At 40.4% G+C, this 16,346-nt stretch overlaps 2 protein-coding genes across 2 annotated transcripts; both read left to right on the forward strand.

Moving 5' to 3' along the window:
- Positions 1 to 762: 762 nt before the first annotated feature.
- LOC140228343 (uncharacterized) lies at positions 763 to 2,604 on the forward strand. The gene is made up of 2 exons (XM_072308569.1): positions 763 to 1,270; positions 1,956 to 2,604. Exons 1-2 carry the CDS (start codon positions 978 to 980, stop codon positions 2,602 to 2,604), a joined length of 942 nt encoding a protein of 313 aa, XP_072164670.1. The 5' UTR covers positions 763 to 977.
- A 5,731-nt stretch (positions 2,605 to 8,335) lies between these two features.
- Positions 8,336 to 9,988, forward strand: LOC140228344 (uncharacterized). Its single transcript, XM_072308570.1, has 2 exons — positions 8,336 to 8,628; positions 9,340 to 9,988. Exons 1-2 carry the CDS (start codon positions 8,336 to 8,338, stop codon positions 9,986 to 9,988), a joined length of 942 nt encoding a protein of 313 aa, XP_072164671.1.
- Positions 9,989 to 16,346: the final 6,358 nt, after the last annotated feature.

Below are 16,346 nucleotides of genomic sequence, written 5' to 3' on the forward strand. Positions count from 1 at the left end.
GAACGTGTTACTGTTGAGTGTGTACTTGCAGTGCGAACAGAATAATACACACACACACAAAAAAAAACTTTAAAAAAAATGATATTCTTCATTAGAATTTCATCGATATCAGGCCCATGTTTACAATGAAATTAATTTGAACAAAAATAAGCAGCGGAATCTCTTGTGCTTTTAAATCGTATTTTTCTTACACACAGTACAATATAGGCCTACAGTGTATATAACCATGCGTAGCGTATTACTTGACATAGAATTCTGCATGAATATCTCAGAAAAGGCTTTCTGATTACTTAGTAACGAACAAGCCAATCCATATCTGCCTTACGCACACACTTGTGCTGCTGAATCACCTTCTTTTTAAAACACACACACACACACACATACACACACACACACACACACGCACACACACACACACACCTACACACAAACCCGTTGTTATGTTTGAAGGGCGTGCCATTCACATTCGAATCTGATTCTGTGTTAGCAGACGACCATGCCACTGGTATATGTGTACATACTGTACAGCAGTGTACAGCAGTACAGTAAGAAGTCCAAGCGCATCCGTACAAAACCAGCCAAGTACACTGATAGTCTTTGCTCAAGTGACACAATTGGCAATTTCGACGCGTTAGGGTTACGGAAAAAAAAATCGCCAGCCGCCCGCGCCGTTGGGGCGTGGCTATTCAACGTAAAAAGAAAGGGGGATAAAAGCAGGTAAAAGAAAGGAATAAAACAGAAAGAAGAAAGAAAGGAATCCACACGACCTCAGTCATTGCAATCGGTTCACCTTGAGACAGTGGTTACAAGCTTGAATTGGTCCACAGGCCCTACGAATCAGAATCAGCCCCACATGATCAAAGGCCACTTTGCAAATAATTCGGTGAACAGACGCGATCACAAGCAGTCCCAGAAGGTGGTGCAGCTCTACAAAGTGAAGACCAATTTCAGATCTTCGTTCCATATCATACCTCGCAATGTCTCATGTACCGAATGACAACCCTGGCGGCGAAAGGGGAGGCCGTGTGATTCTCTGGATGATACCCAGATCGATCTCGACGGCGTTCTCGAAATGCATGTCGGGGATTCCAGGCTGCGAGGTGTGGATGGAACCGTTCGGCTTCTGCTACTTTGCCCTGAATGAACTAGAGAAGCTTGGGATTACAGACAATCCAATGAGCTATGCTGGCCACGAGAAGGAGTTCCAAACAGCTGCTGAGGTTATGGAGAAATATTTCCCACAGGCAAACGTCTTTCCAGACAGACTTCCGTAAGGAAAACGAGGAATTTTGAATTACGATAAATTGTTGACTCTGGGCCTAAAAATCAGTTCATTTGCATCACGTAGTATATAGTTTATAGTTGTTACAATTCACACTTTATGTACAAGTTGTATCTACATCTAAACTGGTATGATTGAAACAATAATATTGATGGTGCGCTTCTTTTGTTTTTGGGTAATTTCTAATTGTGGTAGGTTATATATAAGTAATCACAGTAACAATTGTAGTGATGGTAAATATTATTATAGTGTAATGATAATAGTTGTAAAAATAACAACAACAGTAATAACGAAACGATAATGACAAAAATGCACCGTGGTCTTATTCACTAAGAGTAGCCTCTCTGATGTCTTCAAGAAGACCCTGCAAATGTTATCATTACTTTAGCATTTCCAGGCAGTTGCCAAGTTTTACACCTGTGATGGTGGGCCGGGGTTTGGGGTTGAGAGGGACATCATGGGTACAAACATCTCGTCTAAGGACGGCAGTATTCGGCACTACTCGAACACGACGTCAAGAATATCATCAAACCACAGTGAACCTGAAAATCGACAATATTTTCTATACTATAGGGAATATGAATAATCCACAATTTTTTAGAAAAGACAGTAATGATTTTCGATAAAATCATGATTTATAATTGTTTTATTTGTGTTTTCCTATATGATGAAGGTTTGCCACAATCAAGAAGGACTTGGAGGAATCAACCAGTAAATATGTTTTCGTTAAGGATGAAAGCATAGCTATGCCAACCGATCAAAAAAGACAATTCATCCCAAAAGGATACAAACACGCCTTCCTTATCCGGCATCCTCTGCTCGTGTACAAGTCTATTAGAAAGGGGTGGTTCGCACAGCTCCAAAAAGCCGGTGGGCTGAAGTTCAACGAAACGGATGAAAGTTCCTTCGACTTCCGCCTCTATGCCAAGGAGCTGGCGCTCGATGCCGTCTTCCAGCAGCATCACGATCTCTGGACCTACATACGAGATCATGTCAACCCCTCACCCTTAGTCATCGACTCGTCTGCTCTTCTCACCAACCCCGCACCGGTAATTCAAGCGTTCTGTGAAGCCGTGGGTTTCCCCTACTCAGAGTCGCTCCTACACTGGTCCGGGTCGCCTGAGGTAGCCAAGTCATGGAAATGGGCAGGTGATAACATTTATAAGAATGTAGCCTTCTTGGGCGTGTCCATAAACAGCACCCATTTCACTCCACCAGCAGCGGTCCCGCCCTGGGAGGAGGTAACAGACGATGTGCGGGAGCTCGCCAAGAAAGCGATGCCGTACTACGAGGACATGCTTCAGCAACGGCCTATCGAGTAGTCGTAAATTGTATTTACCATGATTCTTCATTAAGCAAACACATCCCTTTGCCATAGCTGGTATTGAAGTAATATCAAATTAATATGGTGAGTGCATCATTTGAGAAAGTAAGAAACAAATGCACTTCTGGTATAGTATTTCAATCGTAGGCCAGAATTTCGTGTGCAGTATATAAATCTACCATGATGGAGATTATCAGATGACATAGTACTAAAACCATAATACTAATAAATCAAGAACCATATGAGGTGTAACTACGAGTGCAGCTTTGAGTGTGTAGAACGGCTCCTACATTCATCTTTTTTTTTTTCTTAAATCTGGAACAAGTCATGTCATCTATGACTTTCTGTAGTACTGAGATGAATCATCAATACTAATAGATTACTGATTCTGTACAGGGGCCATATTTGGGTTATTTCATCGCAGTTCAACTATTGTAGGTCATTGGCACATTTTGGCAGTTTGTCAAATGTCTCACCTCAGAGGACATTGCGCTATCCATCACATTACGATTATCTAATTGTTCAGAGTCTCAAATATGCTAATATACTTGGTACCTACAATATATATATGTTGTCCTTTATGAAAGCTATGTGTGGAGTAATAAAATATGTCTGTTTACCTGAATATAAACTAATCTGAACAATGCTGAAGTACAATAACAATTATGTATCCTTACACATGTACTTTGATCTGTCAGCTCTCCCTCCTATAATGCCTGCTTTCCATGCAACGAGGGATGACGTGTCACAGTGCATACACTTGCAATCCAATTGACATTATAATACAAGAACGACGACAGTCACATATGTTATGTTTCTTGTTTGTAAACAGACTCAGGGCTACGTTTGGAGTCTATGGAGTGTAGTGCCTTCAGAGATTGTTTGTATACACTGCTTGAAACCCTGTCCTTAGTGTGTCCATGCAATTTGTTTGATCACAGGTTGATCTACAGAAATGACAGAACATAAAATTGATATACGGCTATAATACTGGTCAACGATAATGTTGTTCCTGCTATATGCAATGACAAAATAGTTGACACTTTCAAATGTGGTGAAACGTCAAAGGGCAGATCACCACTATCATAATACCCTTGTTTCCACCAAACCGTCTGATCTCAACTTCAAGATGTCATTACTTTAATAATTGTACATATCGGTAGCCTTGATGATTACACGCGTTTTGTTTTTAAGTTTACAGTAATGTGCGTGAAATATGTGTTCGTCCTTTATGCACCTTATCCCGTTTTAATTGACATAACTTTATGTATCGGCATTGCCGTGTTTAATACTGTCTTTTAAATACGTTTAAAATCGAATGTTTAACTTGAACAGATAAATTTTATTGGACGAATAAAGAAGAAAAGAATAAAACGATCCACTTTCCAATCCTGACCATGTTTTTTTTTAATGCAGCAAGCACTATAACATATGATTGCAGTACAGGGATGCTCCGTCTCTTTTGTGTTTTGATGTATTTAAACTCTTTAAGACCTAGCCTCAAAAATTATTTTAAGAATTACATTCTCCATAAAATCTCTGTATTCTTATAACATAAGGATAAACTTGAGACATGACCTATAAACCCTGCATGGCTTGTTAGTTTCCCAATAATATACAATACCACCATGATACCTAGAACCAGCCTAAGAATTATAATGCAGCCATTAAGGGATGGTGCACTCCTGCAATTTGATGATTTGTTCAACAATGATCAGTTGAGTTCAGCTTATTCTATTCATGCGCGAATCCTCTTCCAGTCACACACTGTTCTACACCTTGTGAGTATAGGCCCTAACGATAAAACAATTAGGGACTACATCAACACGAATACACTTAAAACATGATTATACATATAACATAAGCATGCTAAAATGAATAAAGCTGGACGTGTTTAATCATATAATGTATATAATATATATATGATATTATATATATATTATATATATATATATATATATATATATATATATATATACATGTATACATACATACATGTAATGTAAGAACTCGTAAAGATGATATGGTCAAGCTTAATCGTATTCATGTTATGACAATAATTGTAAGCATATTAAACGTTCAGTATACTATGCCTTGTCCGCACTGGACTACTCAATATTATAACAATGTCGGAATTTCGGAGCTTGGGTATCTGTTCCATGCTCAATGTGTCACTGCCGTCAATCAGGGACAGCCTGCTGGTAGAGTCGCTGCCCGGAAAGCAGTACATAACAGGTTCGAGTCCCACTGGTTCTCTTTTCCGACATGTTTGTTAATTTACAAATCAGCAGTTGCGATCTTAACAAATTTAATTTGTAGAGGGAGACAAATTGAAGAAACTTACAGCGAAACTTCAGGTAAGCATGTTGTGAATGTTTTGTGTGTGTGTGTGTGTGTGTGTGTGTCAGAGTCCTTCTTATTCTTCGGACCCTGGAAACCCTTGACGCAGAAAAGCCCGTTATTGATTTAAAAAAAAAAGAAATGATCCTGTGTAGATATACGAAACTTGTCTAGCGATCGGACCACTTGAGGAAAGTCCCCTTTGGACTTGCTCTTTGTATTACAACAACCGTACACTATCAAGATTATTGTCAAGACATTCGATTGGCAGTGCTATCAGGAATATGATAACATAGCACATTAAGTTGAAGGTTTTTTTTTTTTTTTTTTTTTTTATAAAAGGGCGTAGAAATGATTCAGCATTTACCTGGATTCGTCTATACAGAAATGCGTAAGACGTAGAACTACAAGAACAAAATAGTTGTCCAGTGAATGACATCAGTGTTTGCTCGTCTCTTCGTGTGTGTTTGGGTTTGTGGAGTTACCGATATGGTTTGTGTATGCAAGCGACCGTGACGTGGCAAGAAAAGAAAGAAAAAAATGGCATGCATGGTCGTCCTCACAAAAAGAAAATCACTGTCTGTACGGCATGTGGATCGAACGTAACAGCCTAGCGCTTCAAAATGGTTCTATAATGTGAGTTTGGGATAGAAACATGCGATGTAAAAATGTTGATCAGTATAATCAATATTAGGTATAGCTGAATAATTGTACAAAATGTGAACAATAGTTTTAATGAAATAGTTTCTAGATTAAACTGTTTGCAGTTATAGTTTCTTGAGAAAACTAGTAACATTAACATCAGCAGCATTATGATAAATTTGAACTGATGAATACGCTATTAAAAGGTTCCGTCATTGCCATTTTGTTCAATGTTTAGATCTGAGCAAGAAAAGGAGGTTTGATAAAACAATACATGGCTTGAGTGAGAAACATATGGGCCTAAATGTGTAATGACAGAAGAAAACATAGAAAGGGGTGCAGCTGCAGCTGATCTGCAAAAATAAAACGAAACAATAGAATACGAGACAACTCAGTAATACTGCTGCATACTTGAATTGCAGATATTATGCTTATGAAATTGCTATCGACTCAGACTACCAAATACAAAAACGAAAGGCAGTTAGTGTTTCAGCGGCGTATGTCTTAGAGGACTGGGAGTTAATACATAAGACATCGAAATTATTGAAGCTGCTTAGTTATTTGGATGAAAATTGCAACAGGCGTAGAAATGTACACAGGAAGTATCTTGAATAGAGATTGAAGATTACTTTGCTTAACCATGATTCCATAACTAACTGAGGCGAAACGTAATTACTAAACTCGCCTTCGGAACAACACACGACCACGCCCCAACTGTGCGCATCAACTATGCGGCATCAGGACATCCTCACGCAAAAAAAAAAAACAAAACAAAACAAAACAAAAACCACACATACACACACACACACACCACGCGACCGCCCCGCCCCACAAGGGGCGTGGCTATGCAATGTAAAAGAAAGGAGAAAAAGAAAGGAAAAAGAAAGAAACAGAACAGAAGAAGAAAAGAAAGGAATCCAAACGATCTCTGTCATTGCAATCGGTTCACACTACGACAGTAGTTACAAGCGTGAATTGGCCGCACAGGCGACAGGCACAGTCTAGCTGTGTTGCGTCAGCTGCTATAGGAATTACTTCATCAAGACTCAAGACTCAATAGTCCATGGGCCAAGACCCGAAAAATGGGTTGTTGGTACCATCTGAGGTGGCACAACCTTTTTGGTGTCAGTTTGTTTGTCGGGCATAGATATGCTTATTAAGCTATGATAGCATTTCCAAATGAGTAGCTTAGTCATAATAAATGAATTTTTAACCAATTTGGTCTCGTTTTTATATCCCTATACTTCTGAATCGAAACTAAACCGCTGTACAAAGAAGAGCACTGCCTTCTGTATGTCCACAGGTGTTCTGTTGTAAACGCAGTGCGCTTAGTCTTTATTCAAGGCAGCGAAGGGAATATCCAAAGGGTTATGATGTCCACAGCTGTCACGCGGTGCGCTTAGTCTTTATCTAGACCAATGTACCGTTATCATATCTAAAGTTCCTCATAAAAGGGATTATCTATACTGTTTTTATACTACCCTATCAACAAATACATCAGTTTAAAAAAAAAATCACTCTGTTCATTTACAATATCATTCATTAATGTATCGTAGTGTACCGGTACATTTTTTTTTTTTTTTTTGCATTATCTTATATTGTTGGAGGGAAATAAAGCGACATTGGCGTGGTATCAGCGTTTTCACCGTAGCGTTTTCGCCGGAAAATGATAAATAATTGAAAGATACGGTAAAATTCACGAGGAATTGCTTTTGTTGTTGTTGTTTTTAGATAAAAGGATATACACTGTATCATACGCTTTGGATATTCCCTTCGCCGTCTAGAATAAAGACTAAGCGCTGTGGACATCATAACCTTTGGATATTCCCTTCGCTGCCTTGAATAAAGACTAAGCGCACCGCGTTTACAACAGAACACCTGTGAACATACCATAAAGCTGCATTTTACAGCTCTATGGAACATACAGAAGACAGTGCTCTTCTTTGTATAGCGGTTAGTTTCGATTCAGAAGTATAGGGATATAACGAGACCAAATTGGTTAAAAATTCATTTACTATGACTAAGCTACTCATTTGGAAATGCTATCATAGCTTGATAAGCACATCTATGCCCGACAAACAAAATGACACCAAAAAGGTTTTGCCACCTCAGATGGTACCAATATCTGGCCTGGCCCATGGACTACAAGAGGCCTGAAGAATCAACATCATGCTACCACAATGCATAAGTACGTGCATTATACAATGATTCATAAGTGCGGTACTACGTTGAAAAAATTGGACGTTTACAGGGGGTATTGAAATACATGACCATAGATTCTACGCATATTAGTTGAGCATTCATGGGCAAATTCCAAATTCCAAATGATGTTGCAAAGACACGGCCACGCCGCACGGTCCACACGAGAACGCCCCAACTCTGCATGCGGCATCAGGACATTCCCACTCAAACCACACCACTCGACAGCCGCCCGCACCGTTGGGGCGTGGCTATTCAACGTAAAAAGAAAGGGGGATAAAAGCAGGTGAAAGAAAGAAATAAAACAGAAAGAAGAAAGAAAGGAATCCACACGACCTCAGTCATTGCAATCGGTTCACCCTGAGACAGTGGTTACAAGCGTGAATTGGTCCACACGCCCTACGAATCAGGATCAGCCCCACATGATCAAAGGCCACTTTGCAAAATTAATTCGGTGAACAGACGCGATCACAAGCAGTCCCAGTAGGTGGTGCAGCTCTACAAAGTGAAGACCAATTTCAGATCTTCGTTCCATATCATACCTCGCAATGTCTCGTGTACTGAATGACAACCCTGGCGGCGAAAGGGGAGGCCGTGTGATTCTCTGGATGATACCCAGATCGATCTCGACGGCGTTCTCGAAATGCATGTCGGGGATTCCAGGCTGCGAGGTGTGGATGGAACCGTTCGCCTTCTGCCAGTTTGCCTTGACGGAACTAGAGAAGATTGGGATTAAAGACAAACCAATGAGCTATGCTGGCCACGAGGAGTTGTTCAAGACAGCTGCCGAGGCTATGGAGAAATATTTTCCACAGGCAAACGTCTTTCCAGACAGACTTCCGTAAGTTTACTATAGAGTCTTTAGACTCTTCGTCCGCAGGAAAACGAGGACTTTTGAATTACGATAAATTGTTGACTTTGGGCCTAAAAATCAGTTCATTTGCATCACGTCAAATACATCTTTATAGTTGTTACAATTAACACTTTAATATGTACAAGTTGTATCTACATAAACTGGTATGATAGAAACAATAATATTGATGGTGCGCTTCTTTTGTTTTTGGGTAATTTCTAATTGTGGTAGGTTAAACAGTAATCACAGTAACAATTGTAGTGATGGTAAATATTATTATAGTGTAATGATAATAGTTGTAAAAATAATAACAACAGTAATAACAAAACGATAATGACAATGGTTTTATTCACAAAGAGTATAGCCTCTCTGATGTCTTCAAGAAGACCCTGCAAATGTTATCATTACTTTAGCATTTCCAGGCAGGTGCGAATTTTTACACCTGTGATGGTGGACCGGGGATTTGGTTTTGAGAGGGACATCATGGGTACAAACATCTCGTCCAAGGACGTCGGTACGCGGCACTACTCGAACACGACGTCAAGAATATCTTCAAACCACAGTGAACCTGAAAATCGACAATATTTTCTATACTAAAGGGAATATGAATAATGCACAATTTTTTAGAAAAGACAGTAATGATTTTGGGTAAAATCATGATTTATAATTGTTTTATTTGTGTCCTCCTATATAATGAAGGTTTGCCACAATCAAGAAGGAGTTGGAGGAATCAATCAGTAAATATGTTTTCGTTAAAGATGAAAGCATAGCTATGCCAACCGATCAAAAACGACAATTCATCCCAAAAGGATACAAACACGCCTTCCTTACCCGGCATCCTCTGCTCGTGTACAAGTCTATGAGAAAGGGGTGGTTCGCACAGCTCCAAAAAGCCGGTGGGCTGAAGTTCAACGAAACGGATGAAAGTTCCTTCGACTTCCGCCTCTATGCCAAGGAGCTGGCGCTCGATGCCGTCTTCCAGCAGCATCACAATCTCTGGACCTACATACGAGATCATGTCAACCCCTCACCCTTGGTCATCGATTCGTCTGCTCTTCTCACCAACCCCGCACCGGTAATTCAAGCGTTCTGTGAAGCCGTGGGTTTCCCCTACTCAGAGTCGCTCCTACAATGGTCCGGGTCGCCTGAGGTAGCCAAGTCATGGAAATGGGCAGGTGATAACATTTATAAGAATGTAGCCTTCTTGGGCGTGTCCATAAACAGCACCCATTTCACTCCACCAGCAGCGGCCCCGCCCTGGGAGGAGGTAACAGACGATGTGCGGGAGCTCGCCAAGAAAGCGATGCCGTACTACGAGGACATGCTTCAGCAACGGCCTATCGAGTAGTCGTAAATTGTATTTACCATGATTCTTCATTAAGCAAACATATCCCTTTGCCATAGCTGGTATTGAAGTAATATCAAATTAATATGGTGAGTGCATCATTTGAGAAAGTAAGAAACAAATGCACTTCTGGTATAGTATTTCAATCGTAGGCCAGAATTTCGTGTACAGTATATAAATCTAACATGATGGAGATTATCAGATGACATGATACTAAAAACATATTACTAATAAATCAAGAACCATATGAGGTGTAACTACGAGTGCAGCTTTGAGTGTGTAGAACGGCTCCTACATTCATCTTTTTATTTTCTTAAATCTGGAACAAGTCATGTCATCTATGACTTTCTGTAGTACTGAGATGAATCATCAATACTAATAGATTACTGATTCTGTACAGGGGCCATATTTGTGTTATTTCATCGCAGTTCAACCATTGTAGGTCACTGGCACATTTTGGCAGTTTGTCAAATGTCTCACCTCTGAGGACATTGCGCTATTACGATTATCTAATTGTTCAGAGTCTCAAATATACTAATATACTTGGTACCTACAATATATATACGTTGTCCTTTATGGAAGCTAGTTTGGAGTAATAGAATGTGTCTGTTTACCTGAATATAAACTAATCTGAACAATGCTGAAATACAATAACAATTATGTATCCTTACACATGTACTTTGATCTGTCAGCTCTCCCTCCTATAATGCCTGCTTTCCATGCAACGAGGGATGACGTGTCACAGTGCATACACTTGCAATCCAATTGACATTATAATACAAGAACGACGACAGTCACATATATTATGTTTCTTGTTTGTAAACAGACTCAGGGCTACGTTTGGAGTCTATGGAGTGTAGTGCCTTCAGAGATTGTTTGTATACACTGCTTGAAACCCTGTCCTAGTGTGTCCATGCAATTTGTTTGATCACAGGTTGATCTACAGAAATGACAGAACATAAAATTGATATACGGCTATAATACTGGTCAACGATAATGTTGTTCCTGCTATATGCAATGACAAAATAGTTGACACTTTCAAATGTGGTAAAACGTCAAAGGGCAGATCACCACTACCATAATACTCTTGTTTCCACCAAACCGTCTGATCTCAACTTCAAGATGTCATTACTTTAATAATTGTACATATCGGTAGCCTTGATGATTACACGCGGTTTTTTTTTTTTTTTAAGTTTACAGTAATGTGCGTGAAATATGTGTTCGTCCTTTATGCACCTTATCCCGTTACAGAACTTTATGTGTCGGCATTGCCGTGTTTAATACTGTCTTTTAAATACGTTTAAAATCGAATGTTTAACTTGAACAGATAAATTTTATTGGACGAATAAAGAAGAAAAGAATAAAACGATCCACTTTCCAATCCGGACCATGTTTTTTTTTTTTTTTTTTTTTTAATGCAGCAAGCACTATAACATCTGATTGCAGTACAGGGATGCTCCGTCTCTTTTGTGTCTTTGATGTATTCAAACTCTTTAAAACCTAGCCTCAAAAATTATTTTAAGAATTACATTCCTCCATAAAATCTCTGTACTTTTTATAACATAAGGATAAACTTGAGACATGACCTATAAACCCTGCATGGCTTGTTAGTTTCTCAATAATATACAATACCACCATGATACCTAGAACCAGCCTAAGAATTATAATGCAGCCATTATGTGATGGTGCACTCCTGCAATTTGATGATTTGTTCAACAATGATCAGTTGAGTTCAGCTTATTCTATTCATACGCGAATCCTCTTCCAGTCACACGCTGTTCTACACCTTGTGAGCAACGGCGTAAATCCATACTGAGGAGTGGGGGGGATGATCGGCGATAGTCACCATCACCACGATTACAAGCCCATAACCGAACCGGCGCAGCCTTGAGGGGGACGGGGGGTGAGAGAAGCTTGGTAACCCCCCCCCCCCCCACACACACACACACACATACACACTTTACAGGGATCGGATGTCTCACTCTTTTGCATGAAATATAAAGTGGGAGGAGAGTGATATATTTCTGACAAACTGTTACAAGCGAGCTTGAAAATTGTGACATTTTACAGTCCCAAAACTGCAGTTTGTGACTGTATTTTGTCCGCTTTGGAAATTAAGGGGGGGCACCGGGTGAAACTGCTGGCAATTACTACTGACAGCAACATCAAGAGAATGGCATAACAATTAAATGCGAGCGAGCGAAGCGAGCGAGCTTGAAAATTTTGACATTTTACAGTAAAAAAAAAACTGCCGTTTTGGGCTGTATTTTTTCGCTTTGGAAATTAAGGGGGCGCACAGGGCGCAACTGCTGGCAGTTCGTACTGGCAGCAACATCAGGAGAATGGCATAACGATTAAATGCGAGCGAGCGAAGCGAGTGAGCTTGAAAATTTTGACATTTTACAGTCCCAAACCTGCCGTTTGTAGCTTTATTTTTAGCTTTGGAAATTAAGGGGGAGCACCGGGCGAAAACTGGTGGCAATTACTGGCAGCAACATCATGAGAATGGCATAATGATTAAATGCGAGTGTGCGAAGCGAGCGAGCTTGAAAATTTTGACATCTTACAGTCCCCAAAACTGCCATTTGTAGTTAAATTTTTCGCTTTGGAAATTAAAGGGGACGCACCGGGCACAACTGCTGTCAATCACCGGCAGCAACATCAGGAGAATGCCATAGCGATTAAATGCGAGCGAGCGGAGCAAGCGAGCCTTAAAATTTTGACATTTTCCAATCCCAGACAATGTCGTTTGTAGCTGCATTTTTTCACTTTGGAAATTAAGGGGAGGCACACCGGGCGAAAACTGCTGGCAATTACTGGCAGCAACATCAGGAGAATGGCATAATGATTGAGCGAGTGAGCGGAGCGAGCGAGCTTCAAAATTTTTGACTTATTACAGTCCCCAAACTGCCGTTTGTAGCTTTATTTTTAGCTTTGGAAATTAAGGGGGGGGGGCACCGGGTGAAACTGCTGTCAATTACTGACAGCAACATCAAGAGAATGGCATAACAATAAAATGCGAGCGAGCGAAGCGAGCGAGTTTGAAAATTTTGGCATTTTACAGTAAAAAAAAAAACCTGCCGTTTTGGGCTGTATTTTTTCGCTTTGGAAATTAAGGGGGCGCACAGGGCGCAACTGCTGGCAGTTCGTACTGGCAGCAACATCAGGAGAATGGCATAACGATTAAATGCGAGCGAGCGAAGCGAGTGAGCTTGAAAATTTTGACTTATTACAGTCCCAAAACTGCCGTTTGTAGCTATATTTTTCGCTTTGGAAATTAAGGGGGGAGCACCGGGCGAAAACTGCTGGCAATTACTGGCAGCAACATCAGGAGAATGGCATAATGATTAAATGCGAGCGAGCGAAGCGAGCGAGCTTCAAAATGTTGACTTATTACAGTCCCAAAACTGCCGTTTGTAGCTATATTTTTCGCTTTGGAAATTAAGGGGAGGCACACCGGGCGAAAACTGCTGGCAATTACTGGCAGCAACATCAGGAGAATGGCATAATAATTAAATCCGAGCGAGCGGAGCGAGCGAGCTTCAAAATTTCGACTTATACAGTCCCAAAACTGCCGTTTGTAGCTTTATTTTTAGCTTTGGAAATTAAGGGGGAGCACCGGGCGAAAACTGGTGGCAATTTATGGCAGCAACATCATGAGAATGGCATAATGATTAAATGCGAGTGTGCTAAGCGAGCGAGCTTGAAAAATTTTGACATGTTACAGTCCCCCAAACTGCCATTTGTAGCTATATTTTTTGCTTTGGAGATTAGGGGGGGGGGGTGCACCGGGCGCAACTGCTGTCAATCACTGGTAGCAACATCAGGGGAATCATAGCGCTTAAATGCGAGCGAGCGGAGCGAGCGAGCTTTAAAATTTTGACATTTTACACCCCAAAAACTGCCGTTTTTAGCTATATTTTTGCGATTTGGTTTGTCCCACTTTTATGGGGAAACCATTCCCCCCCCCCCATCGACGCCTCTGCATATGAGGGAGCTTTTGTTAAGTGAAAGATATGCTGCACACTCTTTGACAAATTAGGGAAATATACGTCAATATCAACAGTGTACTTATCGAAAGGGATCCAGTATAGCGGAGCTTTTGCATGTTTATGATTGCAATTCAACGATTTGGTGAATAGTTCTGGCGGTATTTGGACAATAATTCCATTAAGAAAGTTCGAAATTTGTCCTCATCTCGGAAATTGCTTGGGGGATAAATGATTTGCCTGCCTAAACACTTTCGTAGGGGCGGGGCAAATGCCCTTTGCCCCCCCCCCCCCCGAGATATTTTCGACGCCCCTGATCTTCCCTGGGTATACCCATAGATGTATCTTGACTGAATTATCAGTCACTGTCGTTCCTCATGAATGATTCAGGAAATGGAGGGGGTTCAATTATGGCAATATAGTTTTGTTATTGTTTGTTTGTTTGTTTGTTTTCGTACATATTTTGCAGATGGTCCCAAGTTACTTAGCATGTTTACATGTAGGCCTACACTATTTGACGTTGTCAACGTCTGAGCCATACCTTACAGTGTATGTCCATGTCCGCGAGCGAGCGAAGCGCGCGAGCGAGCGAAGCGAGCGAGCGCTTGAGAAAATTATGCATTCGATTTCCTACAAGATAGAATACTGTTCAGCTCTGTTACCTGTCTGAAGGCCGGCGTACAAACGTCATGCAATATGCCAAAATTGATACAATCACATTTCTGCTTCCTCCATTTTTTTTTCTTCAAAATTCAGGGGGGGATGATTGTACAGGCCATCCCCCCCTCCTCCATTTCAGGGGGGGATATACCCCCCCCCCCCCATCCCCCCGGGATTTACGCCCTTGCTTGTGAGTACAGGCTCTACCGATAAAACAATTAGGGATTACATCAACACGAATACACTTAAAACATGATTATATACATATAACATAAGCATGCTAAAATGAATAAAGCTGAACGTGTTTAATCATATAATGTATAAAATGTATATATGATATATATGTATATATATATATATATATATATATATATATATATATATATACATGTATACATACATACATGCAATGTAAGAACTCGTAAAGATAATATGGTCAAGCATAATCGTATTCATGTTATGACAATAATTGTAAGCATATTAAACGTTCAGTGTGCCTTGTCCGCCCTGGACTACTCAATATTATAACAATGTCGGAATTTCGGAGCTTGGGTATCTGTTCCATGCTCAATGTGTCACTGCCGTCTATCAGGGACAGCCTGCTGGTAGAGTCGTTGCCCGGAAAGCAGTACATAACAGGTTCGAGTCCCACTGGTTCTTTTTTCCGACATGTTTGTTAATTTACAAATCAGCAGTTGCGATCTTAACAAATATAATTTGTAGAGGGAGACAAATTGAAGAAACTTACACCGAAACTTCAGGTAAGCATGTTGTGAATGTTTTGTGTGTGTGTGTGTGTGTGTGTGTGTCAGAGTCCTTCTTATTCTTCGGACCCTGAAACCCTTGACGCAGAAAAGCCCATTATTGATTTTTTTTAAAAATGATCCTGTGTAGATATACGAAACTTGTCTAGCGATCGGACCACTTGAGGAAAGTCCCCTTTGGACTTCTACTTGCTCTTTGTATTACAACAACCGTACACTATCAAGATTATTGTCAAGACATTCGATTGGCAGTGCTATCACGAATATGATATCATAGCACATTAAGTTGAAGGGTTTTTTCTTCTTTTTTTTTTCTTCTTTTTTTTTTTTTTTTTTTTGGATAAAAGGGCGTAGAAATGATTCAGCATTTACCTGGATTCGTCTATACAGAAATGCGTAAGACGTAGAACTACAAGAACAAAATAGTTGTCCAGTGAATGACATCAGTGTTTTCTCGTCTCTTCGTGTGTGTTTGGGTTTGTGGAGTTACCGATATGGTTTGTGTATGCAAGCGACCGTGACGTGGCAAGAAAAGAAAGAAAAAAAAAGGCATGCATGGTCGTCCTCACAAAAAGAAAATCACTGCCTGTACGGCATGTGGATTGAACGTAACATATGTCTGCAGGAGAATAAAATGCGTGAGTACTCATATGGAAAGGATAAAAGTTATTCAGAATTGAAGATGGAAGCCGAAGGTCAAATTAACAATATTTCGACCAATCTCCTCCAGAGTTTATTCAATATTCTATCAGGACTGGCGAAGAATGTGAAATAGTGTAAATACTTCAGGCGACGATTGTATGATTTGAGCCAAAGTCATGATACACGGAAAAAAAAAAAAAAATGTTGCATTTATACCACTACTGAAGGAGTGCACGTCACGAGACCGACACCCCACCCACGAGTCCTAGACCCTGTTTACAGTGAGTGAAAGAGCCCGGCCTTCAT

Source organism: Diadema setosum, chromosome 5, assembly GCF_964275005.1.
Source record: "Diadema setosum chromosome 5, eeDiaSeto1, whole genome shotgun sequence".
Lineage (NCBI taxonomy): Eukaryota > Metazoa > Echinodermata > Echinoidea > Diadematoida > Diadematidae > Diadema > Diadema setosum.